This window comes from Myodes glareolus, chromosome 6 (assembly GCF_982192425.1).
Source record: "Myodes glareolus chromosome 6, mMyoGla1.1, whole genome shotgun sequence".
NCBI classification, from domain to species: domain Eukaryota; kingdom Metazoa; phylum Chordata; class Mammalia; order Rodentia; family Cricetidae; genus Myodes; species Myodes glareolus.
The window spans coordinates 24,023,555-24,050,018 of NC_142031.1; the positions used below are offsets into that span (position 1 = coordinate 24,023,555).

The 26,464-nt window shown below is 44.2% G+C and overlaps 1 protein-coding gene across 2 annotated transcripts in view; it reads left to right on the forward strand.

The window, feature by feature from the left end:
• Positions 1 to 26,076, forward strand: part of Cfap92 (cilia and flagella associated protein 92 (putative)) — a 48,476-nt gene extending 22,400 nt beyond the window's left edge. The window contains exons 9-16 of one of the 2 annotated variants that reach the window (XM_048416654.3): positions 2,705 to 2,889; positions 6,393 to 7,297; positions 10,891 to 11,085; positions 15,698 to 15,995; positions 23,263 to 23,427; positions 24,282 to 24,488; positions 24,579 to 24,735; positions 25,813 to 26,076. In XM_048416654.3, coding sequence (XP_048272611.1) covers positions 2,705 to 2,889; positions 6,393 to 7,297; positions 10,891 to 11,085; positions 15,698 to 15,995; positions 23,263 to 23,427; positions 24,282 to 24,488; positions 24,579 to 24,735; positions 25,813 to 26,045 — 2,345 coding nt within the window. In that variant the 3' untranslated portion in view covers positions 26,046 to 26,076. Of the gene's footprint in view, positions 1 to 2,704; positions 2,890 to 6,392; positions 7,298 to 10,890; positions 11,086 to 15,697; positions 15,996 to 23,262; positions 23,428 to 24,281; positions 24,489 to 24,578; positions 24,736 to 25,812 lie in introns of those variants that run through there. The other variant, XM_048416656.3, reaches the window with a different exon arrangement.
• Positions 26,077 to 26,464: the final 388 nt, after the last annotated feature.

Genomic DNA, 26,464 nt, shown 5'->3' on the forward strand with positions numbered 1-26,464 from the left:
TAAAAGTGACCACTAGCAAAAACATGACACAGTCAGTAAATACTAGGTTGTCTTGAAGTCTCCTCTGTTAAAGCTATTAATCCCAAACTTTTCAATTTAGCTTCAGGACAAGAGCAAAAAGCAGCCACATTCTTTGCTAAGATACCATAAGAATGGTCTCTAGGCCACTTACTAATATTCTTCCCCTCTGAAACTTCTTGAGCTGAGCTGTAATAATTTACATTGTCTCAGCACCACTGTCTTCTAGGCTCCTACTAGTATGATCCATTAAGGACCGCTTAAAATGTTCAACTGCTTTTCTAATATAAAGCCCACATTCCACCAACAAGCAGGACTTCTGTCTTAGTACTGTTCTATTGATGTGAAGACACACCATGACTAAGGCAACTCTTATGAAAAAAGCATTTAATTGGGGTTTTACTTATGGTTTCAGAGGCTTAGTCCATTATTTATCATCATGGCAAGAAGGATGGTGCTGGAGCAGAGGCCCAAGCACTACAGCCTGATCCACAGGGGAGAGAGAGAGAGAGAGAGAGAGAGAGAGAGAGAGAGAGAGAGAGAGGAGGACAGAAAGAGCAAGCTTCCTTCTTCCATGCCCTTCTATAGGCTGCCAGTAGAAGGTGTGATCCAGATTAGAAGTGGATCTTTGCATGTCAAATGCTTTAATTAAGAAAAATAATCTCCCAGAGCTGTACCCAGCCATAGGTTTTAGTTAATTCCAGATGCAGTCAAAGTTGACAACCAAGAATGGCAATCGCAAGTCTGTAGGTGGAGTTTCCTGGCAGTTGCTCCCAAATAATCACTCAGAGACTCGTTACTAATTATAAATAGCTTGGCCAATTTTACAAGTTAATTTAACCCACTTTAAACTATGTGCATCCCCAAGGCTTTTTAATCTCATCTATGAACTTCCCATGTTGTTTCTCCCATGGGTCTGACTCAGGACTCCTCAGACCTTGCCCTTCCCAGCATTCTCTGTGTTCTGCCTAGCTACCTCCAGTCAGTTCTTTTATTAGACCAATTAGAAGGTGCCTTGGGAAAGTCATCTTCACAGTGTACAAGATTATTCCATAACACAAGCCTGCCCCTTGTCAACTTAAAACACAATTATATCTCTTTATGTCATGCTTAATTTCTAGATAAAAGCAACAACCAAGGTATAATTATTTCTAACATCATAAAACTGTCTCATATACAACTGCAAACATGTTATATATTTAACCATAATTATTTCTAATAAGATGTAACTATCACATGTACAGCTACAAATGCATTATATATTTAATCAGATCATTTGCCTAACATGATATAACTATCCCATGTACAACTGAAAACACAATATGAATTTAAAATAGATGGCAGTGTCTCTTGAGGGACATTCTTTTAGTATCTCAAACTTAAATATAATATCATCTTAATTGATGTTACATTGCATGATAAAGAAATAGAGGGAAGAAATCACAAATATCTGTGTTGTAGGAGGCTCTTGTTCATTTTTCAGCTGCCCAGATTCCCGAATAATCACACAGAAGCTATATTATTTAAATCACTGCTTGGCCAATCACTTAAGCGTATTGCCGTATTGCTAGCTAGTTCTTTTATCTTTGGTTAGCCCATTTCTATTATTTTGCATTTTACCATGAGGCTTGTGGCCTACCAGCAAGGTTCCAACTAGTAGTTTGCATTTTTCTCCTCTGGTGACTCTATGGCGCCTCACCACTCCACCTTCTTTCTCCTAGTTCAGTTTAGTTTTCCCAGCCTACCTCTAGTCCCTGCACAGGCCCAAGACAGTTTCTTTATTAACCAATGGTATTCACAGCATACAGAGGGGAAGCCCACATCATATCTGTACAAACACATTGTTTACAAAATACATACATGCCCTTTATAATCCTCTTTTCTGCCACTGGTCGTGTGGCCCCAGCTAGTATTTATAACTACCTTTCTCTGCTACCCATTCCTCCACCCTCAGCAAACACCTCAGCAGGTCTTAGCTGTTTTCTTGGAGGAGTGACCCACACCTTCATTCCTGAAAGGTCTTGTCTGTACCCCTTGTCATTCTGCCCGGATTAGGTTGTTGCAGTTTCCCACATCCCATCCCCATGTCTCATCACAGGACGTGGTAGCCCTAGAAGATCTGCACTCCAGACATAATCTTTCTGACCTCCACTGATTTTCCCTTGGTGATCTGGATCAGTATACTTCCTAACACTGTTATTTCTTTCTTAGCCTGTTGGCTTAAGGCCATTATAAGCCGAAAGTGGCTTTGGTGGGGGTGTGAGGGTGGTGTCTGGACTTCCAGTTCAATGGAGTGCTGTATCTCCTGCCAGTAGTGCCAGAATAATGGTATTTTGTCTTACCTTCACCCTGGATTATCTAGTCTCAAGTTCTTGGCCACCCAAGTAGCATTGGGTATAGGTTCCATCTCATGGAGTGTACCTTAAATTGGATGGTTGGTTACTCCTCCAAGCTTTGTGCCACTATTGCACTAACGTATCTTACAGGCAGACCACCGTTGTAAATCAAAGGTTTTGAGGCCGGGTTGGTGTTTGTGTTTCTCTTCTGGTAACCTGCAGATTACCTTCCTGTACCGAAGATGCCAGCTCCCCTTGTAGTTGTGAACTTTCCATTAGCTCTTGTCAGGTTTCTGATGAGAACCTGCTTCTAACTGTTGTGGACTAAAGCTGTATCTGTCTCCTTCTAGGCTGGAAAACGGTCATCAGCCGGGGCAGTGAGAAGTCTGCCAACATTTTAGATTGCTTTTTGACTTTGAAAACAGAAGTGCCTATCATGACTGAAGAGCAAAAACAAGACTTGAACCCCCTGACCATAAAGATCAGGTGTGCTTCCTGCCTTCCCACCCAGCCTGTATCCATTCATGACCTGGAGGTAAGACTGAACCCCTGCCTTTTCCCATTAAGAGCACCTCCTTATCACACCCGGCTGGTTACTGTGTGTCATCTACTCTTTCAGGTGCTCACTGTAAGAAATATCACCCACAACTTCCCATTTTGGATTCTGTAGGGAGACATGAAAGAGATGAGGTTCCTGAGAGTAGGAGCCACCTGAGGGTTTTCGCTTCTCCCCAAATGTGCTGCAAATGCAGATCGCTGGCCTGCTCAGAAATGTGTGGGCTTCCCCATCACAGCAGCAGCACCCAGATGTGTCCTTGCAGCTGTAAACCCTCCAGGCTCAGAGCTACTGTGTATCCTAGGAGTTCCCTCTTTCTTCTCTGGATCATTGTTTTCAGGACTGCTTTCCTATTCTTCTATTTGCTCTTTGTTTTTGCTGAAATGCAGCCTTTAGTAGATATCCCCTACACATTATTTCATGTTCTACAAATATCTATATTTAATATTCTCATACTTGGAAAACTGGCTGATGTCTAAGTTTGCTTTCTAGTGCTGTGATAAAACAGTAAATCCAATCTGTGGGCGAGGAGGGCTCATTACATATTATGGTTTAGAGTCCATCATCAAGGGAAACCTGGGAAGGAACTCAAACAGGAACCTGGAGGCAGGAACCGAAGCAGAGGCCACAGAGGAACACTGCTTGCTTCTCTATGGCTTGCTCAGCCCGATTCCTTTATTGTTTTCTTTTCTTTTATTATGTTTGAGACAGGGTCTTTCTGTGTAGCCCTGGCTGTCCTGAAACTCTCTATGTAGACCAGGATGTCTCAGCCTGCTTTCTTGTATAACACAGGACCATCCGCAGTAGGCTTAGATTGGGTCCTCCCACATCAATCATTAATGGGGAAAATGCCCTACAGACTTGTCCACAGGCCAATCTATAGAAGAAATTCCTCAATTGATCTTCCACCTCCCCAGATGACTTCAGTTTGTGTCAAATTGACTGAACCCCCCCCCAAAAAAAAACCTGAACCAAAACCACCAACCAAAGTAAAAACAACTAGCCAACACATGGGACTTACTGGTTAAAAATCAGTGCCCAGTGTTTTGAAGACATTGTTACTTTCCTCAAAGCGTGTAGGATCTTCTTTTTGCCTTCTGAAACTATTACGTGTAGTGTTTTGAATGAAAGCCTCCCATAGTCTCATACAGTACAGTGTTTGGTTCCTGCTGGGGGAAGGACATCTCTGTGGGTGGGCTTTGAGAGTCCAAAGACTCCATGCCATTCCTAGTTCCCCCTTTCTGCTTCCTGTTTATGGTTTATATGTGGACTCCCACCATGCCTGCCCAATGCCAAGCTTCCCTGTCTGTCATGATAATGCTGGGCTCCTGTCCCTCTGGAACTGTAATCTCTAATCATCCCTTCTAGAGGTTGCCTTACTCATGATGTTTTATCATGGCAGTGGAAAATTAACACATGATATATCTTAGTGTGAGTAAATTCACATATATACATATTCTTCTAAGAAAATAAAACCACATACATTATACATTTATTTTGAAATCAGTTTATATAAAATTGTCAAACTAAGTTTAAAAAATAATTTTCACTGAAATAGAGCATGAAAACCACAGGTCTTTCTTTCTTCCTTATTTTTGATAATTTTTTTAGTGAAAATCTTTTTTATTGGTTTTATTGTGCTATACGTTTTTCTCTGCTTCCCTCTTTGCCTCCCCTCTTCCTTTTTATCCTCTTCTGTGACCCCCATGCTTCCAATTTACTCAGGAGATCTTGTCTTTTTCTCCTTCCTATGTAGATCTATGTATGTCTCTCAGGATCCTCTTTGTTGTCTAGGTTCTCTGGGCTGGTTTTTCTTTGCTTTATGTCTAAGAGCCACTTATGAGTAATCACATATAATATTTGTCTTTCTGGGTCTGGGTTACCTCACTTAATATTTTTTTCTAGATTCATTCATTTGCCTGCAAATTTCAAGATGCCATTTTTTTGTTACTGCTGAGTAGTACTCCATTGTGTAAATGAACATTTTCTTTATTCTTTCTTTGGTTGAAGGGCATTTAGGTTGTTTCTGGGTTCTGGCTATTACAAATAATGCTGCTATGAACATAGCTGAGCACATGTCCTTGTGGTAAGAATTAGCTTCCTTTGGGTATTGCTGGATCTTGAGGTAGATTACTTCCTAATTTTCTGAGAAATCGCCACACCCACAGGCCTTTCTATGCCAGTTGAAATATCTACTCCTACCTCATGCTGGGGCTTTGTACTTAGCATCAAGTTCCCAGAAAAGACAGATTCAGCCTCCATCTTTATGTTTGCTAGGACGTCTTACAGGTGGAAGCTACACTAGTAATCTTTTAAAGCATGGCTGCTAGGAACAGATTGTCTTAGTTTTCTTCTCAGTGAACAAGTATCCATTCCACGTCATGCCTGGGGTGCATCTTCAGTGGTTTAGTATTCTAAGTTGATGATGTCATCTTTTAGCCTCTCTTCTTGTCCTCCATGACAGCTCGTCTCCTGGTGTGACAGGCCTCTTCCTTGCTGCTTTTAAGATGTTCTTGCCCCCACCCCCACTTTTGAAAATAGAACTAAATAGAGCAAAACAATTAAGTGAGGATGTATCTGGATGTGGGCTTTTTGAGTTAAGCTTGATTGGTGGACTGAGTGTCTTGAGCCTGTGAGATTGTGCCTTTTCCAAAGCGAGGCAATGTCCGTGCATTCTTCCTTTTGATAGCTTTCTACGTCCTCTCTGCTCTCTCTTCCCAGGACTCTCATGGTACAAATACTATTGCAATTGTCTCACAGAATTCTTTCCTTTTCTTTGTCTGTCTTTCATAGTTCTATGTGCTCTCTTTAAGTTCACCTCGTTCTCCTTTGCTGTCTCCATTTTGTTTTTAAGGTTATCCAGTGAAATTTTAATCTCTTGTTTGGTTTCTGCTGTTTCTTCATTGTACTTTTGGCCAAGACAGGGGACCTTTACAGATGCCCTGAATAGAGACCATGCTTACTTCTTGTGATGTGGCCATAATAGCAGACTTGAAACCCTCATGTTTCCAACCTGAGTCATCTTAGAGTTGGCTTCTGTCAATCTCTTTCTTGGCTTTTTGTGTGTTGTGTAATTCTGCATTGTGTCTTAGAGATTTTTTGAATGTTATAAGGTCTTGTCTGAGTCCTTGGAGAATACTGGCATTTTTCACTGTTTTATTATAAAATGTTTTTGGCTAGAGTCAAGTTGAAAATCCATTTCACCTGCACACAAGTGGAGTGTGACCTGCTGTCCCTGCTCTCTTGTGGAGGCTGGGCACACGGGTGGAGTCTGATCTGCTGCCCCTACTCCCTTGTGGAGTGTGACCTGCTGTCCCTGCTCTCTTGTGGAGGCTGGGCACATGGGTGGAGTCTGACCTGCTGCCCCTACTCCTTTGTGGAGTCTGGGCACACAGGTGGAGTGTGACCTGCTGTCCCTGCTCTCTTGTGGAGGCTGGGCACACAGGTGGAATGTAACTTATCATTTTCCTGCTTTCTTGTAGAGGCTGTGCACCCCTGTGTACTGCAGATACCAGTTCCACAATACTCCAGTTCATGAGACCAAGGGGGAGCCCCATGGGACACATGTGTTTTTCCAGGATATCAATGTCATCTTCCTTGGATCTATGCACCCTAGTGACCTGAGGGAGTACCTGGAAGGGCCCCCTATGGTGGTTGAAGTCCATGACAGGGACCGAAAGTCAGAGGAGTATTCCCGGAAACCTGCCCTGTTTGGAGAGGACCCTGTGGATTCGTACGTCAATCTCCAAGCTTTCATCTCTCCCAAAGACACAGAGAATAACCCCTTTGAGTCCCAGAACAAGATATGGGACCCTTATGGGGTTGCCCGGGTCAGTTTTGCTGACCTCCTCCTTGGTTATAAATACTTGAACCTGGTTGTCCCCATTCATAACTGTGAGCCAAAGTCTGCTGGCCAGAGCCAGGATAGCAGGAACAGGAGGTTTGTAGGGTTCCGGGCCCCCATGGATGTCCTCCAGCATACCTCAATGCCCACAGGCAACTACCTGGAGGCCAACTCTCTTCTCAAGCTCCGAGTGGACATTGCCGTGCCCCTGAGTACTTGGCTCACATCTCCTGAGCTTGACTTCATGGGGACCCAGTTTGGCCGCATCATTTTTGTGTTCAATACCAAGAATCTGGTCCTCCTACAGAACCTGCTGCAGGACATCACCATGATCAATGCCAAAGCCCTGGACTTGGACAGTCATCCACTCCAGAACATCCAGCAGATCCTGTCGGCCTTCAAGGTGCGTGTGAAGATCCAAGAGCAGCAGAGCCTAGATGTGCTCACTGGCTTCCATCTGCTGGACGGAAGGATCCACCTTTTTATTCTGGAAGGCTTGGCGGAACAGGGCTTGAGGCAACTGTGGGAGAGTTACCAGAGCAGGTAAGTCAACTTTGTCATATTCAAAATGAAGACATGGAACTCGGATACAGTCAAATGGAGCAGGTGTTTCAAAGACAAGGCCAGATTCAGTGTCCTCTAGACACTGAGAACAGGCAGACCTGGATGTCCTAGAGGGAAGGGGGAATTTGGGATTGGGATGGTAAGATGCCTAGTAATATGGGCATTTTCTATGCACTCCTGGTGCCCCAGTAAAACCCACAGAACTCACATAAAGGCAAAAGGAACAACATTGTCCACTGATCTCTATGCATTGTCATGCCATGGTACTCACACATGATAATAAAAAGGTTTTTTCCTTGCTTTTTTTTGAGACAGGGTTACTTTGTGGAACAATCCTGGATATCCTGGAACTCACTTTGTTGACCAGGCTGGCCTTGAACTCAGAGCTCCTCCTGCCTCTGCATCCCAAGTGCTGGTATTAAAGGCATGCACCATCACTCCACAATGTTTAAACATTTTTAAAGGAAACAAAATTTAGGGTGATTTAGAACATGACACTTATAGAGGGCTCCCCTAAGTTTAGAGGTTTAGCTTGTTGAAGAATAAGATCCTCATTTAGTGGAAGGGCATACTTCATGGCCCTAAACCTCAATCTCATGTACTAACAGCAGGAGGGCAGAAGTTGTTTCTCTCTACCAAAGAGGGAACTGTACCACTGTGGGGCCTGTCCTGATGTGCTGACAAGCGGAAAGACACCAGAGAGATGCATGACTTCTTTTTAGATGTATATGTAAGACAACCAAAAACTTATATCCACGCCAAGGTCTATAAATGAATGTAATAGTATATACTAGTCAAAAAATAGAAACCGAATGTCCTTCAACTGATCACCAAAATGTGGACTGTAGTGTGCTATGCAATAAGACATATAATGTGGTTACACAGCAAGACTCTAATTTTCCCCTTTATATATATATATATATATATGTGTGTGTGTGTGTGTGTGTGTGTGTGTGTGTGTATTTGATTTTTACTGAACTCTACATTTTTCTCTGTTCCCCGCTCTGCCTCTCCCCTTCTCTTCAACCTTCTCCCAAAGTCCCCATGCTCCCAATTTACCCAGGAAATCTTGTCTTTTTTTACTTCCCATGTAGATTAGATCTATGTAAGTCTCTCTTAGCGTCTTCATTGTTGTCTTGGTTCTCTGGGATTGTGATTTGTAGGCTCGTTTTTTGCTTTATGTTTAAAAACCACTTATGAGTGAGTTAATGTGATAATTGTCTTTCTGGGTCGGGGTTACCTCACTCAAAATGTTTTCTAGATCCATCCATTTTCCTGAAAATTTCAAGATGTCATTATTTTTTTCTGCTGTGTAGTACTCCATTGTGTGAATGTACCACATTTTCCTTATCCATTCTTCTGTTGAGGGCATTTAGGTTGTTTCCAGGTTCCGACTATGACAAACAATGCTGCTATGAACATAGTTGTGCATATGTCCTTGTGGCACGGTTGAGCATCCTTTGTTTATATACCAAAAGTGGTATTGCTGGGGCAAGACTCTATTTTAAAAAAGAAAAAAAAATCAAATAATTTTTGTCTGTAGTAGACAAAAAATAGTAGAAAAGGGTATTTTTCAATAAATGATATTTGGACAATTTTTCCCCCATAGGAAAGAAATAAATCCCTGTCAAGTCATTCATAAAAACAAATTCACCTATTTAAAGAGAAAAACCTAAGATGGACCATGGTGGCACATGCCTTAATCCCAGCACTTGGGAGGTAGAGGCAGGTGGGTCTCTGAGTTTGAGGCCAGCCTGGTCTACGGAGAGAGTTCCAGAACAGCCAAGGCTACACAGAGGAAACTCTGTCTTGAAAAACAAAAACAATTAACAACAACAAAAACAAACAAGAAAAAAATTTCATATAGTTTTAAATGATGATTTAATATTTTTATTAAATTTATTTTATTTCATTTTATGTGTATGAGTGTTTTACCTGTATGCCTGTCTATGCACCCTGTGTGTGCAGTGCCCATGGAGGACAGAAGAGGGCGCTAGATCCCTTAGAACTGGAGTTCCAGGTGGCTGAGAGTAAGCATGTGGATGCTGGGAACCAAACTCACATCCTCTGCAAGATCAGTGAGCGCCTTAACCACTGAGCCATCTCTCTGACCCCTCTATGTGGGTTTTAAACTCTTCATTTTGTGGTAATTTTATATTAACAAGACACTATAAACTATGCCCAAGAGGTCTTCTGTACCCCTTACAAGCTTACTCTGATGGGGTAGCTAATGCAGGTTTCTGACAGCGCCACGTGGGCATGCGGCGCACGAAGTCTGTCACACAGGAATTACGCAGCCAGCGTTATCAAGGTTCAGAACTATTTGTCACCGCGAAGTTTTTCCTCCTGTTGCCATGGACTCAAGCCTACCCTCTTTCACTGTCCCTAATTCCAGCAGCCACACATTCACTCCATCTATACTTTTGCTATTTTGAGAAGTCTACACTAAATTTCAGGTGCCAAATATTCTTTGATCATTTGCAGAGACATAACTGATTTTCATAAGCTCATAAATCAACTCATTGAATGAAGGAGTTGTCTTTGTTCTGGTAAATTCCTTGGTGTTTTCTACATAGGCTACCATGTAAAGAGGGATGGCTTCTCACCCTTCTCAGTCTGTGAGATTTTGTTTTCAGGGGTGCTGGGAGGGATCTGTGGTATTTTTCTTCTGTGATCGACAAAGCACAACTAGCTAGACTATCATGGTCTGCTATCTCAAACATTAAAGAAAGTTTCACTTTGTAACGCAGGTTGTCCTGGAACTCAGTAGCTTAGGTCGGTGTTAGGTCTGTGTAAATTCCCTTACCTGAGTTTTCTGAGTTCAGGGGTTGCAGGTGTGAACCACCATGCTCATATTTTTAAAATCCACTTTTGAAAAATTTAGATGACAATCAAGAAAACACATTCATGACATCAGAGTAGAGAAAGATTTCTCCAATGAGACACAAAGAATAGAGAGAATGATACATTTTTGGCTACATCAAAACGAGTAATGTTTGTTCAACAAAACATTATAAATTTTTGAAGACAAAAGCAACAAACTGAAATATTTACAGTGTATGGAACAAAGTTGGCAATCTTGACTGCATAAAAAAATCCCACAGTGAATATGGTGTGCATGTGGTCAGGGGTGCCAGCACTCAGGAGGGGCATGAGAAGGCCGTCCTGCCAGGAGAGACTCTTTGAGTCAGTATGATAGCAATAAAAGCGGCTATGTGGACATCTTGGCAAATGACCCAACTCACAAAGGAGGAACTACAGTGACCAAGGAGAGGTTCCCGAGGGCACAGGAGGATGGGCACAGAGCTCACCAGGTTTCAGGGTGTAGGGGCGGCAACCAGGGCACTCGTAGCCCAGCTGTATTTAGGAACCCTGCCAGGTTGCTGCTGCTGGAGTACCAAGATGAGGGACGGGCAAAGAAGCAGGAATGGGAACAGCTGGCCCCAGCCACCACTTTCAGGGTCCCAGGCTGGGTATAGTCTACCAAGAACAAAGGAAAACCCTGCTAGGCAGAGCGAAGGCATCGAGTGTTCCCAGGACCCACGGGCAACGCTGATCCTCCTTCCTCCTAGGGTTACTACCTCCAATCGTGTAGCGTGCAAGGTGCTGTATGACTCCAGGTTGCTCTTCCGCCATCGCCTGTACGCTGACCTGGAGACCATTCTGTACCATGTACATTTGTTCAGGCCCGTGTCGCTGCTCCTGCGGTACCCAGCACTCTATGTTCGTGGGGCTGTGCCACGCATGGCCTTTCAGGCGCTGAGCAGGTGAGTGTGGATGGGACAGGAGGGGCATCCCACTCTCTGGAGGTCAGGTGGGCCATGGGGCAGCAGACAAGAATGCTCTGCATTTCCCAGGCTCCGGGAGAAACAGATGCAGGTTCTCCTGAGATGTATGAGCACATGTTAGCGGGAAGAGGACGGGCCTCTAGACTGAGCAGCTCTGCTGTGTCTGCTCCCCTGGGAACATTCTTGAAAGATCTGTGGAGGGAGCAGCCAAAGCATAATTTCCAGTGAGAACCGGGAATGTGGACCGCAACATCAGCTACAACCTTTCCTCTTACCTGATGCTTCCCTTGGCTTCTTTCCTGAGCCCCGTCCCATACTCCATCTCTACCGCTGAGAAAACCTGTTGTAGAGTCAGCTCATGCATTAGATGTCCATTTGCTATGTCCTGCCTGCCAGCCTTGCCTTTGTTCCAGGTGTCCTGAGCCTTTCACCATCCCTCTGCAGACCAGCTTTGGCTGAGAGGTGCTGAAACCTGTCAATTTCCCAGTTCAGAAGGAACTGGGCATGAGGATCAAGTGATGCGGGGGTGCTACATGAGCTGTCCAGTGATGCAGGGTGCTGCATGGGCAGCCCAGTGATGCAGGGGTGCTGCATGGTCAGCCCAGTGATGTGGGGATCCTGCATGGGCAGTCCATGATGTGGGGTGCTGTGTGAGCAGTCCATGATGCAGGGGTGCTGCGTGGGCAGTCCAGTGATGTGGGGTGCTGCATGGAAAGTCTATGATGTGGGGTGCTGCGTGAGAGGTCCAGTGATGCAGGGGTGCTGCATGGTCAGTCCAGTGATGCGAGGATCCTGCATGGGCAATCCATGATGCGGGGTGCTGCATGAGCAGTCCAGTGATGCTGGGTGCTGCATGGGTACTGCGTGATGCGGGGTGATGTGTGGGTAGTTCTTGTGCATCCCTTGAGGCCCAAAAGAGCAGTAGAGCATCAGGAAGGCAGCAAGACTTGAGGAGTCACTGGCCATCACCCTGACAGCCTCTCCCAAGCATGGGGTAGGCTGTAATCCCTATCCTCTTATTTTTAGGAAGATCTGACCTCAGCTAGTGCTGTTGAATTAGTGAAGCAGAAGAAGGGGAGTAAGGGGTTAAGGGGGTACAAATTCAGGAGAAAGAGCAATGGGACAAGAACTCAGGACAGAGGAGGCTTTTACCTTCTTCCTTCAGTCAGAGAAGAGTCTGTGATGCTCCAGTATTTGGTATTAGTTGCAAAGGCTAGAGTGTTTATTTTGGTAGGTGATGCGATAAAGTTGGGGACTCTATACTGGAGGGAATCATTGTTCACAAAATAAGTTTTGTATTAGGTGCTTGTGGTGGTTATTTTTTTTTATTTTTATTTTTTTATTTTTTATTTATTTATTTTTTTTGCGACAGGGTCTCTCTATGTGGTCCTGGCTGTCATCCTGGAACTCACTATGTTAGACTAGTCTGGCCTCGAACTCAAAGAGATCTGTTTGTTTCTGCCTTTCAAGTGCTAGGATTAAAGGTGTTTGCCATGTGATGGTTGATCTAAAGTCTTGATGGACTTTAGAATCACTGTGGAAACACACTTCTGGGTGTGCCTAGTTAGGTGTTTTTGGATAGGTTAGCTGATCATGGATGACATGCCCTGAATGTGGCCTGTACCACATCATGGGCTGTGGGCTCAGAGAGGAGAAAGGTACTGTTGACAGAGTTTTCTGTCCTGCCTGATCCTGCAGCCGTTTAGCCCCAAAGAAACACACAGAGGTCTACATTAATTATAAACTGGTTGGCCTTTAACTCAGGCTTCTTATTAACTCTTACATCTTAAATTAGCCCATCATTCTTGTCTGTGATAGCCTCATGGCTTGGTACCTTTTATCAGTGAGGTGTTTTCATCTTGCTTCCTCTGTGTCTGGCTTCCTCTATGTTGACTACAGACTGAGACTTTCTTCTTCCCAGAATTCTCCTGTTCTGGTTGCCCCGCCTATACTTCTTACCTGGCTACTGGTCAATAAGCATTTATTAAAATACAAGTGACAAATCTTTACAAAGTACAAGACCACTGTCCCACAGCAAGGTACTAACATTTCTTATTCTCTGCTTCCTGTCTGTGGGCATGATGTTGCCAGTTTCTTTGCCATGATGGACTGTATCCCCTTGAAGTGTAAGACAAAGAAACTGTTCTTCCCTGAAGTTAAGTCTTGTCAAGAGCTGATTACAGCAATGGAGAAAGTAACTAACACAGAAAATCCGTACTGAGAAGCGAGGCTGTTGCTGTGATAAACATGAACCCATGGTTCACACGTCCTTGTAACTGGTTCAAGAGAAGAATGTGGAAGGGCTTGGAGCTGGGGCTGGAGAACTAAAGAATGCCCTAAGCAGAGATTGATGAGCCAATCTAGGAGGAATTTGGAAATCCAGAAAGCTGAGAGAAGCGCTGACGGTCAAGGCCGCAGAGAGAGACAGGCGCTCTAATGTACTAGAGGGCATTTGGATTATATTTAGGCAAACCATCTGACTGTATTCTGGTGAGGTTGAATTAAAAAAGTGATGGGCTACTTTGCTTGATGGAGGAAAACTCAGGATGGGATGGCGTCAGGTTGTGCTGTGGTTACTGCTTCCCGTTCTGATTCGGCTCAACACTAAGCTGGGCAGAAAGATGAAAACGTGCTGTTTGGTATGGGAAAGGGACTGGCAGGCAGGGTTGCTGAGAAAACAGCTGCAATTATTAAAGATTAGCCCCATTACAGAGAAACCCTGTGTTCAATAGGAAAGGTGCCAGAGGGCCAGACCCAACCCGTAGAAGGTCCATCTTGTGAAAATGTAGAGCTATTTGAAAGGAGAAGGCCTAGTCTGAGAATACCACCGAAGGGCTATTCTGGGTAGTGTTGCCCACCAGCCTCAGGAAATAGAGGCCAATGCAGTTGTGATCCAAGTGGTCCAGGCTCATCTTGAACTGATAGTAGAACTTGGTAGCAGAACTTGGTTTTGCAGGCAATAAGGATACAAGAGTAACAGAGTCATGGAGGCTTGTACTAAGATTCTTGAAGGCCAGCAAGGCCAGAAAGTACGTGGCAGGGTTGGAGTTCCTGCAAGCACATCCCGAAAGGCCACTGCATGAAGCTGTGAAGGTGAGGTCTAAGTTTCAGTGGAGATCTTGGGATGTTGGAGATGTTAAGACCATGGTATAGCAGCTAGGAAAGCTCTCGGTGCAGAGTGGACTTGGTCAATGAACACTAATGTGCTGCAGTGCTTGCTGCTGGAGGCAGAGTGGAGGGTTTGGAGCCCAGACGATTCTGTCACAAGTTTCAGATGCTGGATATGGAGCCTCAGGATTTGATGTTTGTCCTCTGTTTTGCTTTGGTCTGGCATATTCTTCCATGTCGTAATGTATTTGATTCATGTGGCTTCTTTTTTTATTGTTTAGGAGCTCACAGTTGAGAGATTGCCTCATATCTCAGGAAAGGCTTTGGGTTTTGGACTGTTGAATAATTCTAGGACTGTTAAACACTTTTGTGTTTAATGGAAGCGTTTAGAATTGGACTAAATGTATTTTGGATTATGAGATAAAAATAAGACTTTAGAATCAAGAGGTGGAATGTTATAATTTCTAAGTGATGTGTTTAGTGGTCAAGTTTGAAAGGGTTGGACTTGTGATGGTTAATTTTCATTGTCAATGTAATGGTGTTTAGAATCATCAGGGAAACATATCTTTTAGTATGTTTGTGATGGTCTTTCGCAAAAGGAAGACTTGCCCTGAATGCAGGTGCTACCACCCCATGGGCTGGGATTATGGACTGGCTAAAAAGAAGAGAGAAAGCTTGTGCCAGCGTTCATTTTTTTTCTGTGTCCTGGCTGTGGATGCAGTGTGACCTGCCACCTTACCCTCCTGCTAGCTGCACCTTCTTAGCCACAGGGACCGTATCCCCTCAAACTAAAAGCCAAACCAACTCCTCTGCCTTTAGGTTGCTTCTTGTTAGATATTTGATAACAGCAACAACACAATGCTACAACCACAGCGACTCTGTCTTTGCTTTGTTTCTGATGGTTGAGGAAGCAGAGATCCAGAAAGGCCAAGCAAGAGGCAGGCCCACAGATTCAGCCACATACCTCATTTCAGACTTGGGAAACAGCAGGGGCAGTGAGTAGCACACCGAAGTTCCCAGATGGTGTTGGTGTATATTCTCTGTCCACTGCAGGGCAACACAGGTGTACTCCACTGCCACCAACAGGAAGTTCTGGGGCTGGGGAGGTGGGACTACTCCTCAGGCCTCAAACTCTATGCGGGAGTGAGCTGTGATGGCATCGTCCTCTCTGGTGCAGGAGGACCCTGAGATCTACCTGCTGAGGGCTGACTAGCATGTTAGGGTGGTTTCCTAGTGGGGTGTGGGACTGAGGAAGACCATGGACAGACCCACAGCCACAGAAAAATACCCAGGGTATATCGTGGGCAGTCCCTAACTTTAGCAGACTTGGAGGAAAGGGAAAAGGAGCATACGTCAGGAGTCCAACTTAGCCAACTAAACCAGCTCTGACCCAGCACCCCTGGCCAAGCTGAACTTTCATTTCTGCTGTGAAATGCGATGATTATGCAGGTGAAACTGAGTGGCTGGCCATTCTTCATTTCAGGATCCATGACATCTGCCACAACAGCACCAGGCTCAAGGAGGTGATTATGAGAGACCTGCTCCCTTCCTCCTCCATGGTTAGAGACCTGAGCCAAGAGTTCGGGATACCCATTTCCCAGGAGGAACTCACAGATGCAAAACTGTTAGCCCCATCTCTCCAGCCCACTCCCAATGATGGGAACATCCAGCGTCAGACTTCTACCCTCCCAGAAGAGATCCAGACCCACCAGGAGAAGTACCTGCAGTGGAGGAACAACATGCTGCTGAAGAATCAAGTCCACAGGGAGAGCCTTGTCCAGGTGGGCGTTCTTCCCTCCCTCCAGGCCAAGGCTCCCCTATTCTCTGCAGCTTCTAGTACCCAGTAAGAGATACGGGTTACTGGCTCTTCTGGTTTGGGACACTGGGGGACAGTTCAGCAGTATGAGAGGCAGGGCTGAATTATGCCGGAGCATTTGCTTCTGGTCCCACTCACTTTGGCCGTCCTCCCTAAATATGAAACGGAGTGACTCAGGCACAGGGCACTTACCACAGTCTTAGTGTTTATCTTAGGAGAAGAACTGTTAAGGGGGTAACATTCTGCTTGAAAGGCATGGGTATCCTAAGTTGTCTAAGCAGCACAGAAAGTAAACTGGCTTGTAGGAGAAACCATGGAGAGGAGACAATAGAAAATGGAGAAGCTGGTAAGGTGATCAAAGATCAGTGCCGTGTGACCTGGATGACCAAGGATATTGCCTTTCTCAAAGTCAGCTGTAAGGTCTTGGGAACACAGATGTTTGAAGTATGACTTGAATCTGTCTGCTCATGATCTCTCTTTGTGAGGCTCCGCCCCATCCCCTGCTCCATGCCCCACTTCTAGTCTCCAAGTTCCCCTTCTTCTGTTCTGTGTCGTTATTTACTTGTTGGTGGTCAACTGTATCATTTCTTAACTTTTGAAATTTAAAGGTATTCTAACTCTATGCCAAGACATTTTCTGCTAAATTTATGCAGCTGTTTTCTAGGAGATAACACTTAGGATTAGAATTTTTGAATGTTAGTTCTATTGCCTAGATGATATCTTATTTTCCAAAATGATTATGTCAATGTAAGCACCCTTATCTTGTGCGGGAAATTCCATTTTGTACATCCATGCTATGTGCAACAAGTTGGATTTAGAGATATTTAATTTCTGATGTTCATCAGTTTTTAAGAGAGGCTTTAAGTTCCACTATTTACTGATGAAACCCGGTATGTCTTCAGATATTTCTTGATTATTTTGCCCATATTTTGGCAATATTTTATCTTGAAATCCTCAAAAACAACTCAGTAGCATTAATTTTGTGTGTGTGTGTATGTGTTCAAGACAAGGTTTCTCTGTGTTGCCTTGGCTACCCTGGAACTCACTCTGTAGACCAGGCTGGCCTTGAACTCACAGAGACTTGCCTCTGCTTCCTGAGTGCTGGGATTAAAGACATGTGCCACCACTGCCCAGCTAGTAGCATTAATTTTTAAATTTCGATTTTAATATTTTTCTTGAAGCAGGGTTAGCTATATAGCCCTGACTGCCCTAGAACTCCCTGTGTAGACCAGATTGGCCTCCAGCTCACATAGACCCTTCTGCCTCAGCCTCCCAAGCGCTGGGATTAGGAGTGTCTGCCACCACAGTTGGTTCCTCTTCACTCTTTCAATGGCATCTTTAGCAGAAGTTATTTTAAATTTAGTATTTTTTTGTATTTTCTCATATTGTTTTTGCTTTATTTCAGAAGCCTTTTCCTACTCCAAGATCATAAATTTATTTTCTTCTTTGAAATTTTTGTTTTTTGTTTTGAAGTTGGGGTGTCCTAGAGTCTTGTATATGATAGACAAGGACTCTACCACTGAACTGCATCCATAATCCTGATTCAGACATCATATTTTAACTTAAATTGATCTCGAATTCTTTTCTTTGAGGTAGGTTCTTGATATACAGTTCTGGCTGACTTGACACGTACTGTTTGTTGGGGCTAACCTTTAACTAAGGGCACTCCTGCCTCTGACTATTGACTGTGGGGTTACAAGTTGAGCCACCACACTCAGCTGGGGTTTATTCCTGCATGAGGGTAGAATCTGATTTCTTTTCCCACATGGATGATGAGTGGCCCAGTGTTCTTAGCCTATAGTTACCCCCAGTGATTTGTACAATCAAGTCAATCTGACCAAGTAGCCACTGGACCACTTCATGGTGGTTGGGATCGTTATTGAAGTCACACATATGCCATTATTAGTCTCTTCACAAAGCCAGCAATTTGCTTTCTTGGTTTCCATATTATATATTTCTTTGATATCTGATTATAATTTTTATAATATTTTGGCTTAACTTCTTTTTCTGAATTCAGGTGGAAGTTTAGATGATTGGTATTTTGTGAAATCATCTTTATGTAAGTGCATAAAAAATGTACTGTAAACACCAAGCACGTCTCATGATTTTTTGGATTTATCTGTTTTTTAATCTATCTACCTATTTATTTATTCATTTTTTATTTATTCTGCATGTATGTGTACATGTGTGTGTGTGCACGTGAGTGTGTGTGTATGTGTATGTACACATGGGAATGCACTTTATCCAGGTCAGAGGACAACTTTTTGGAGTTGATTTTCTCTTTCCACCATGTGGGTTCCTGGGATTCAACTCAGGTCATCAGTCTTGGCAGGAAGTTACTTTATCCACTGAGCCATCCTGCCTGCTCGCCTCCACTGGTTTATAAAATTTATTATTTTTATTTATTTGTTTGTATGTGTGTGTGTGTGTGTGTGTGTGTGTGAGTGGGGGGGTCAGAAGAGGACATCAGGTCTCTTATTGGTGGAGTTCCAGGAAGATATGCACTGTGGGATAATGCTCTTATACACTGCAAAGATTTGCCACTTGCATTGGTTTAATAAAATGCTGATTGGCCAGTTGCCTGGCAGGAAGTATAGGTGGGACAACCAGACTAGGAGAATTCTGGGAAGAGGAAAGGTAGAGATGCAGTCATCAGACAGATGCTGAGGAAGCAAGATGAGAATGCCTCACTGAGAAAAGGAACCAAGCCACATGGCTAAACACAGACAAGAATTATGGGTTAATTTAAGTTATAAGAGCTAGTTAATAATAAATCTGAACTAACAGACCAAACAGTTATAATTTATATAAGCCTCTGTGTTTCTTTGAACAACTGCAAGACCAGTCGACACAGAAACTTCCGTCTATAGATGGTGCTAAAACCAGACTCAGGTCCTCTGGAAGAGCAGCAAGAACTCTTGATGGATGAGTCAACCCAGAACATATATTAGTTTATTTCGTGTGTATGGGTTTTTCCTGCAAGTATGTTTGTGCAGTGTGACTTGGTAGCTGAGGAAGCCAGAAGAGGGCACTGGATCTCCTGGAACTGGAGTACAGATTATTGTGTGGGCACTGGAATAAAATCCAGGACCTCTGGAAGAGCAACGAGTGCTCTTGACCTCTGAGCCATCTCTCCAGCCTCTCAAAAATATTTTTGTAATTTGTGTTTCTCCATATATTCTGGATATTGGGTTCAACCTTAATTTAATTGATATAAGTGAGTATATTGTGTGTCACTTCCACTGTTGAGACTGGCTTCACAGGTCAGTCTCTTGGCTTTGGGACATGCTCCAGTGTTTGTGAAAACAATGTGTGTCCTACAGTTACTTACCAACTGCTGTGCACGTGTCTGATATGGCAGCTTGGTAATTTGTCAGGTTTCCTACATCCCCACATCTGCTTTTTTTAAAAGCAGAGTCATAGTTTACTAAAATGGATTTTTTAAACACTGATTTTAGTAGGGGGCATTAGTGAGCACCCAGGGAATGAGCTAGACATACCCAAGTGTGGGTAAAAGCTTCTCAAGACAGTTGCCTAATTATTTTTTAAATTTTTTTGTTTTTTCAAGACAGGTTTTCCCTTTGTAGCCCTGTCTGTCCTAGAACTCACTCTGTTTGATCAGGTTGGCTTCAACCTCAGAGATCCACCTGCCTCTGCCTCCTGAGTGCTGGGATTAAAGGCGTGTGCCACCATGCCTGGCATTATTGCTATTTTTTTTCAGTGCTAGAGGTTGAATTCAGGGCAGTATACATGCAAGGCAGTTGCTCTATTGCTGAGCCATGCTCTTAGCCAATCTTTGAAATCCAGGGTTTTTTAGTTAGTTACTAGGAAAAGTTCTGATAACATTTATTATGGTTATGAGTTTGTTTTTTTTTACTGGGTATTTCTCCTGGTTTTATTTTTTAATATATACAAATTTAGAACTATTTTTTATTTTTTATCTTCTTGATTTGTTATTCATTGTACTGATAATTTAGAAGGTACCAGAGTGGAAACTGAGGCTCATGCTGTCATTTCTAAGGCTCACAGGGAATTGAGGTGTGGGCAGCCATTTTTGCTAGATCACACAATTGGAAATATCTATGAAGTGTTGTCCATATTACTCACTGAAATTAAAAACAAAATGTACTTTACAAATTTAGTGCTATTTTTATCTTCTTGATTTGTTCATTGTATAACTACTATAAGACACTTTTATCTTTGATTATAATTTTAGAAATAAACATTAAACAAAATACACAAATCTGGGCTGGTGAGATGGCTCAGTGGGTTAAAAAAAAAAAAAAGCCTGATACCGAGTTCTCTCCTGGAGCCCAAGGTAAAAGGAGAGGATCAGCTCCCAGAAGCTGACCTCTGACCTTCATACGTGTGCTGTGGAATATGTGAACCTGTAATCAGCCCCCACAATAACCAATCAATCATCATCAAGACAACCCCTCCAACAGATCAGTTGTATAGCCCTGACCATTATTAGCACCCCCAAACTGTCACTCACCTGTTAATCACTGACTCGAATCCTAGCAGCACACAACCATTTTATACTTGAACTTCGTTCAGTGGAGCCACACACATGGGTCATATGCATATCTGACTTTTATCCCACAAATGTACTCTCTAGGATTTCACATGTTTTTTCCATATACATTTAATTCTGCTCAGGTTTTCGTTGCTTATATACCATGACAGATTTACTCTCTCTTCTACTGATTCATTTTTAGATCGATTCCATTTGGGTTTTTTGCAGGACTGGTGATAAGGCTTCCAAGTACATCTTATACAGATCCTGTTTGGGAGAGACCCACATGTCAATTCCTTTTGGTTGTGTACCTAGAAGAAAACTTACTGGGTCATAAAGAAGCTTAAATTTAGCTTTTCACTGCTGCCGTCCCAAAGTGGCTGTATCATTTTATAGCCTAAGAGCCCCACAGATACTTATACCCATCAGATCTATTAGTTTTGGCCAATCTGGGAATATATGTTGGCATTGCATTTGTTAGTGTGCTTTCACAGTAAAACTTAAGCATAATAGTATTTTAAGTGTAATAAACAAAAATATAATAATACATTTCATATGTTATCAGATATTTTGGATATCTTTTATGATATAATTGTTCAAATTTATGCATTCCCTCTTTTTTGATAAATATAAATGCATTTTTCTTGCTGTTTGGAAATGCTTTCTTATTGTTAGTTGGGTGTGGGTTATTTATGTATTTCTCTTCTCAGTCTGTGGTGTGCCGTCTTCTTGTCTAATGCCACATTTTAAGAGGTTTAATAGTAACAGGTGCCAATTCCTTGACTCTAGATTTTTTTGGGGGGAGGCTTTCCCTGGATTTATGTAGTCTCACAAGTGAACGCACCCTTTGCCTGGATCTGATATTCTAGACTAAAGGTTTTTGTTTATTTGTTTGCTTGTTTTGTTTTTACCTCAGTTCTTCGAGACAGAGTTTCTCTGTGTAGCCCTGGAAGTCCTGAAATTCTCTGTAGACCAGACTGGCCTCGAACTCAGAGATCTGCCTCCCGAGTGCTGGAACTAACTACATGCGCCACCAGCACCCGGCTAGACTGAAGTTTTTAGATGTGTCCTGTTCACAGTGCTTCTCCTGTGGAGTGTGATGTCAGTATGGCATGGCTTCTTTTACAGATGACCACTGTTTCCTTCTGAATGTTTAAAATCTTTACTTCATGTCTTTATGTGACTTTTACAGGGGAAACCGTAAACATTTGTTAACATGGAGAAGGCCCCCATGACAGACCAAAGAAAGGACTCTATAAGCATAAGTAGATGGACCCAAGGGTTTGCTGGAGTTACTTACAGGGCAGGGCTGACTGCTGCTCTACTGCAAGATCACCCAGGCCTGGGTGAGGACTCACACAATTGCAGTCCTGCAGTTCCCTGCAGTTCCCTGCAGTTCCCTGCACTGCTTGCCGGACACTGGCAGTCAGCTACCTTAGATAGGGTTTCTGCTGCTATGAAGAGACACCATGACCACAACAAATCTTATAAGGAAAACGGTTAAAGGGGCTGACTTACAATTTCAGGGGCTGAGTCCATTATCCTCTTGATGAGAAACACAGCAGTGTGCAGGCAGACATGATGCTGGAGAAGGAGCTGAGAGTCCGACATCTTCATCTGTAGGTAGCAGGAAGTAAACTGAGACACACTTCCTCCAACCATGCCATACTATTCCAACAAGGCTACAGCTCCTAGTGTGCACTCTCGGAGTCTGTGGGGACCATTTCTATTCAATCCACCACACCGGCCTTTTCTCTCCACGGTTCCTACTGCCCATGGAATTGGGGCCAGGTCTTCGGAATCTAGTCACTTTCTTGAGTCTCTTTTACTGGCAGATGCTTCAGTTCTGAGGAAGTGGCTGGAAGACTGTCTTTGTTATCCTTAGCTTCACTAAGAATGGTGTGGACTCTCTATGATCTTTCTGATGTTCATCTCCTCAAGATGTATTACTCCTCCCTGTTGTTGGACACGCTGCTGTTTCAGTGTGGCTGCTTTTCTCTCTCTATTCCAGCTTTTCATGTACTTCTTGTTTTCAGGGCTGCTTGCTGGGAGCACTGCACAAGCTGATTTGCTACTCCATCCGTTCAGAAGCTTTATTACTCCTGCAGTATTTCCTGTACTCAATTTTTATTATTTCAAATATTTTTGTACCCTGTATTTTTCTTTTTTTCCCAGTATTTTTCTTTATGTTTGTTTCTGTTGCATATATTTTGATATCTTTGTTTCTTTTAAGAATTTTTTTGTATCTGCCTTAAAATCTAGTCCCTGTCTCCCCATTTTCACCTCCAGATGTTCAGTGTAGCTTTTCTTCTCTTACCTCATGTGTTGCTATTTTGACTGTGAGTCAGATTTTCCCTCAGGTCTTAGAGAATACCAGGTACGCAGACTACCTGGTGACCACAGCTTGATTTTTTTTCACCAAGTGGCTTTTTTGGTTAGAATGTTGACTTTAGTGCAATGGAAATAGCACGGGAGGATCTGTCTGACAGGGCCATGACCCTCCTGCTCAGGGTTGGAAGGAACAGGAAATTGAGGAACACAAATTTAACCTTCTAAGGATAAGAGGGAACAGAAAAATCATGAAATGTTCTGATGTATGGTCCATATGGACCGTGAACAGATCCAGTGGCGCCTCTAACCACGGCTCTGTGTCAGAGAACATCTACTGCACACAGGAAAGGCCTGGTGTGGGTAACAATTGCCACCCTCTCTTCAGAAAAATATCACAGAAGCCTACCAGCTCACCAAAAAGCCTCAAAAGTCAATGGTGAAGACAATTAGAATTGCCATTCCTGAGAACAAAGCTGTCCACAACTACAGTATCCAGAGCCTGAACTCCACAGAGCTTGCAAAGAAGCAGATGTTCAAAGAGATGGCCAAGGTGAGTGGCAAGGCAGCTGACAACCTCTCAGTGACTGTTCTACCACTGAAAAGAGACACCATGACCAAGGCAACTCTTAGAAAAGAAAGCATTTACTTGGGGGTGAGAGTTACTCCATGATCGTCATGGCGAGGGGAGCAGGCAGGCAAAGTGCTGGAGCAGAAGCTGAGAGCTTTACATCCTGATCCCCAGGCAGCATCAGGCAGAGGGAAAGAGTCACTGAGCTTGGTATGGTCTTTTGAAACCTCCAAGTACAACTCCCAGTGGCACACCTCCTCCAACAAGGCTACACCTCCTAATCCTTCCTAAACAGTTCCACTCCCTGATGGCTAAACATTCAAATATCTGAGCCTATGGGAAACATGTTCATTCAAACCACCACACATATGGGCTTTTCTTTCTCTGACCAAGAGTAATCAGGGGCTTCGGGTGAAGGCAATCATCTAGGGACAGGGGACAAGGGATCAGCTGATGGGAGAAGAGTGTGACTTCACCGTGCTCTAGAGAGCCAGAGGTGCTCAGCACATGCTCAGATACACATGGTTGAAAACAGTGCAGAAGCTGTTCTTCTGGGGAGCATTGTGTTGCTATGGAGACATCTGTTAGCCCTAAGAAAATCCTTGGCTTAGGCTTTTAGCATCCATTACATGTAGAAAATGGATTTCTCTGTCAAAGGAGACAATGATGTGACCTTCATAGGGCTGCCTTGATGTTTAGTTACTGTGAGTGTATTATAGTGTCAGGACCCCGTGTCACAAAGTCCCCAGATGCTTCTGATACCTGAGAGGAACCCTGAGGGCGACCCGGCCTTATCCAATACTGTTCTTAGCAGATGTGTGTCTCCGCACTTCTAGGAGCCAAAGAAGAGATTCACTTATTCCCAGAGTTACTTCTCAGCAATGGTGGAGCCTCAGGACCCAGAGGAAGAGGAGAAGAAAGCCCAGAAGAAGTCCCGCCAGGCCTGGCTCACAGCTGGTGGGTTCCAAGTGTGGGGTCTTCAGAGCACCACTGGAAGCTTCCAGGAAGACCTTAAACTGCCACCCATCAGAAAGATAAATGAGGTCTTCAGGAAGGAGTAGGGCCTCATGTGGGGGGGGGGGGTTCTGCGGGATGGTCTCCTGTCTCACTCACTTGCTGCTCGTATTATTTAGGAATGGCAAGAAAACGCACTGTTCGCTAACGTGCTGAAGCCTGTGTTGGATCGGGATAGGTGGAGCTGGAGCCAGCGACACCTGGACTTTGACCTGTACAAGAAGCCACCACTTTACTTTCAGCTGCCCCCTCTTCCAGCTCCTAAGCCTGCAACTGGTAAGAAAGCTCCTCCCTGAGCCACGCCTCCGGGTACTGCACGCAGGCAGAGCGCTGGCCGTCTTGGCCTCTCTAGCACCATCTGCTGGTTTTGCGTCACAGCCATACATTCTAGGTTAGGAAAACAGGGTTCAGGATGGGTCTGGTATAAAGAGCCTGATGTAGGTAGGGCTGGAACTCAGGATTCCTAGCCTCTAGGCTGGGTGTTGGTTGCATGCTTTTAGACAAGTCTCTTTGTTCTGGGGTTAATGAAGAGGCAAAAGGCCCATCTTCTACCTTAGTGACCTCCGCTGGGTAGACATCAGCAGGGCCTACAGAGGGGGTTTCCATCTATAGCAGTGGTTCTCAACATGTGGGTCACGACCCCCAAAACCATTGGAAAGCACAGATATTTACATTACTATTCATAACGGTAGCAAAATTACAGTTAATGAAGTAGCAACAAGACTAATTTTATGGTTGGGGTCACCACAGCTGTGGCATGCAGTGTTAAGGATCACACAGCATTAGGAAGGATGAAACCCACTGGCCTATAGAGGCGGGCTTGAGCTGGTTGGCCTCACTGTTGTGAACACGACAGCTCTCCTGGCAATGGGCTCGGGAGCAGGTCTGGAACGACCTCCACAGGTCGTGCCTGGACTCGAGCCCTCTGCCCTCTCCCGTGCCACCTCACTCACACTTGTCTGGCTGGGACACAGAGAAGAGATTCTGGAAGCAGCCTTCCCTCTGGACACACCGTCCAACAGAACAGCAGGGCTGAGGTCAGAAAGGCTGAGCACTGGGCGCTCTGCTGGCTTCTGAACACAGGGCGTGGTTGCTGGGTCGGAGCGCTCACAAGGTACACAATACCCCGACAGAGCTTCCTTTGCCTCAAGGAGCAAGTTGCTTAACATCTGTGAGACATTTCCTATTCTGAGGTGGGCGCCTGTTGGCTCTTCTGGGATGATACGTAAAGAGCCTGTTATACCGTAGGTGCTAGAGACTGCGTTGCCTCCTTGGCAGGGTGAGGAACATACAGACAAGCCATGGGTTTGCGTGTTGGTTCATGGGTCCGCCACTCACCCTGTCTTCTCTCAGGTAGGAGACAGAAGGCAAGCATCCAGTCTTCTGAACAGCAAAGACTTAGTCAAGTCCCAGAAAAGTCACCTAGTTCCCATGAAAGTCTCCCTCTGAATCTTCAGGACTTCATCTCTTTCAGTGACCATCATCTGTTACAACGGGCCCTGTCTCAGGTAGCCCCTACTTCCCGTGAATCTTCGACGAGAACACATCACCCAAGCTCTTCCTTTCCCAGCCGCTGGCTTCATTAAAGTGTAATATGAAGGAAGGGTTTAACCCAGGCGCCATGACCCTGTGCAAATGTACTCTGGTTTCAAGAGCAAGCTGTTCAGTGTGTCTGACCTGTTTCTTTTTTTTAGATGGGTTCATATGGGGCTCACCTGGTGATCACGGTTCCAGAGCCCAGAGTGGATGGAGCAGCTGGTCTGTGATACATGGCTTTTATGCCCTGTAAGTGGATGAGGATGTTGGCCACCCACTTCAGTACCACCCGTTTCTCCACAGTGATCTGGAGTTGCTCAGATGAACTCCTGCTCCCATCTGTGGCCCTCCCAGACCAACACCTTTGCTGTTTCAGTCGCCCTGTGATCTTCAGCAGCTTGGGACCGGAGGTCCCTTTCCCTTGGTGTGTGGAAGTCTCATGTCAGTTGCCTTACGTTTCCCCTCCTTT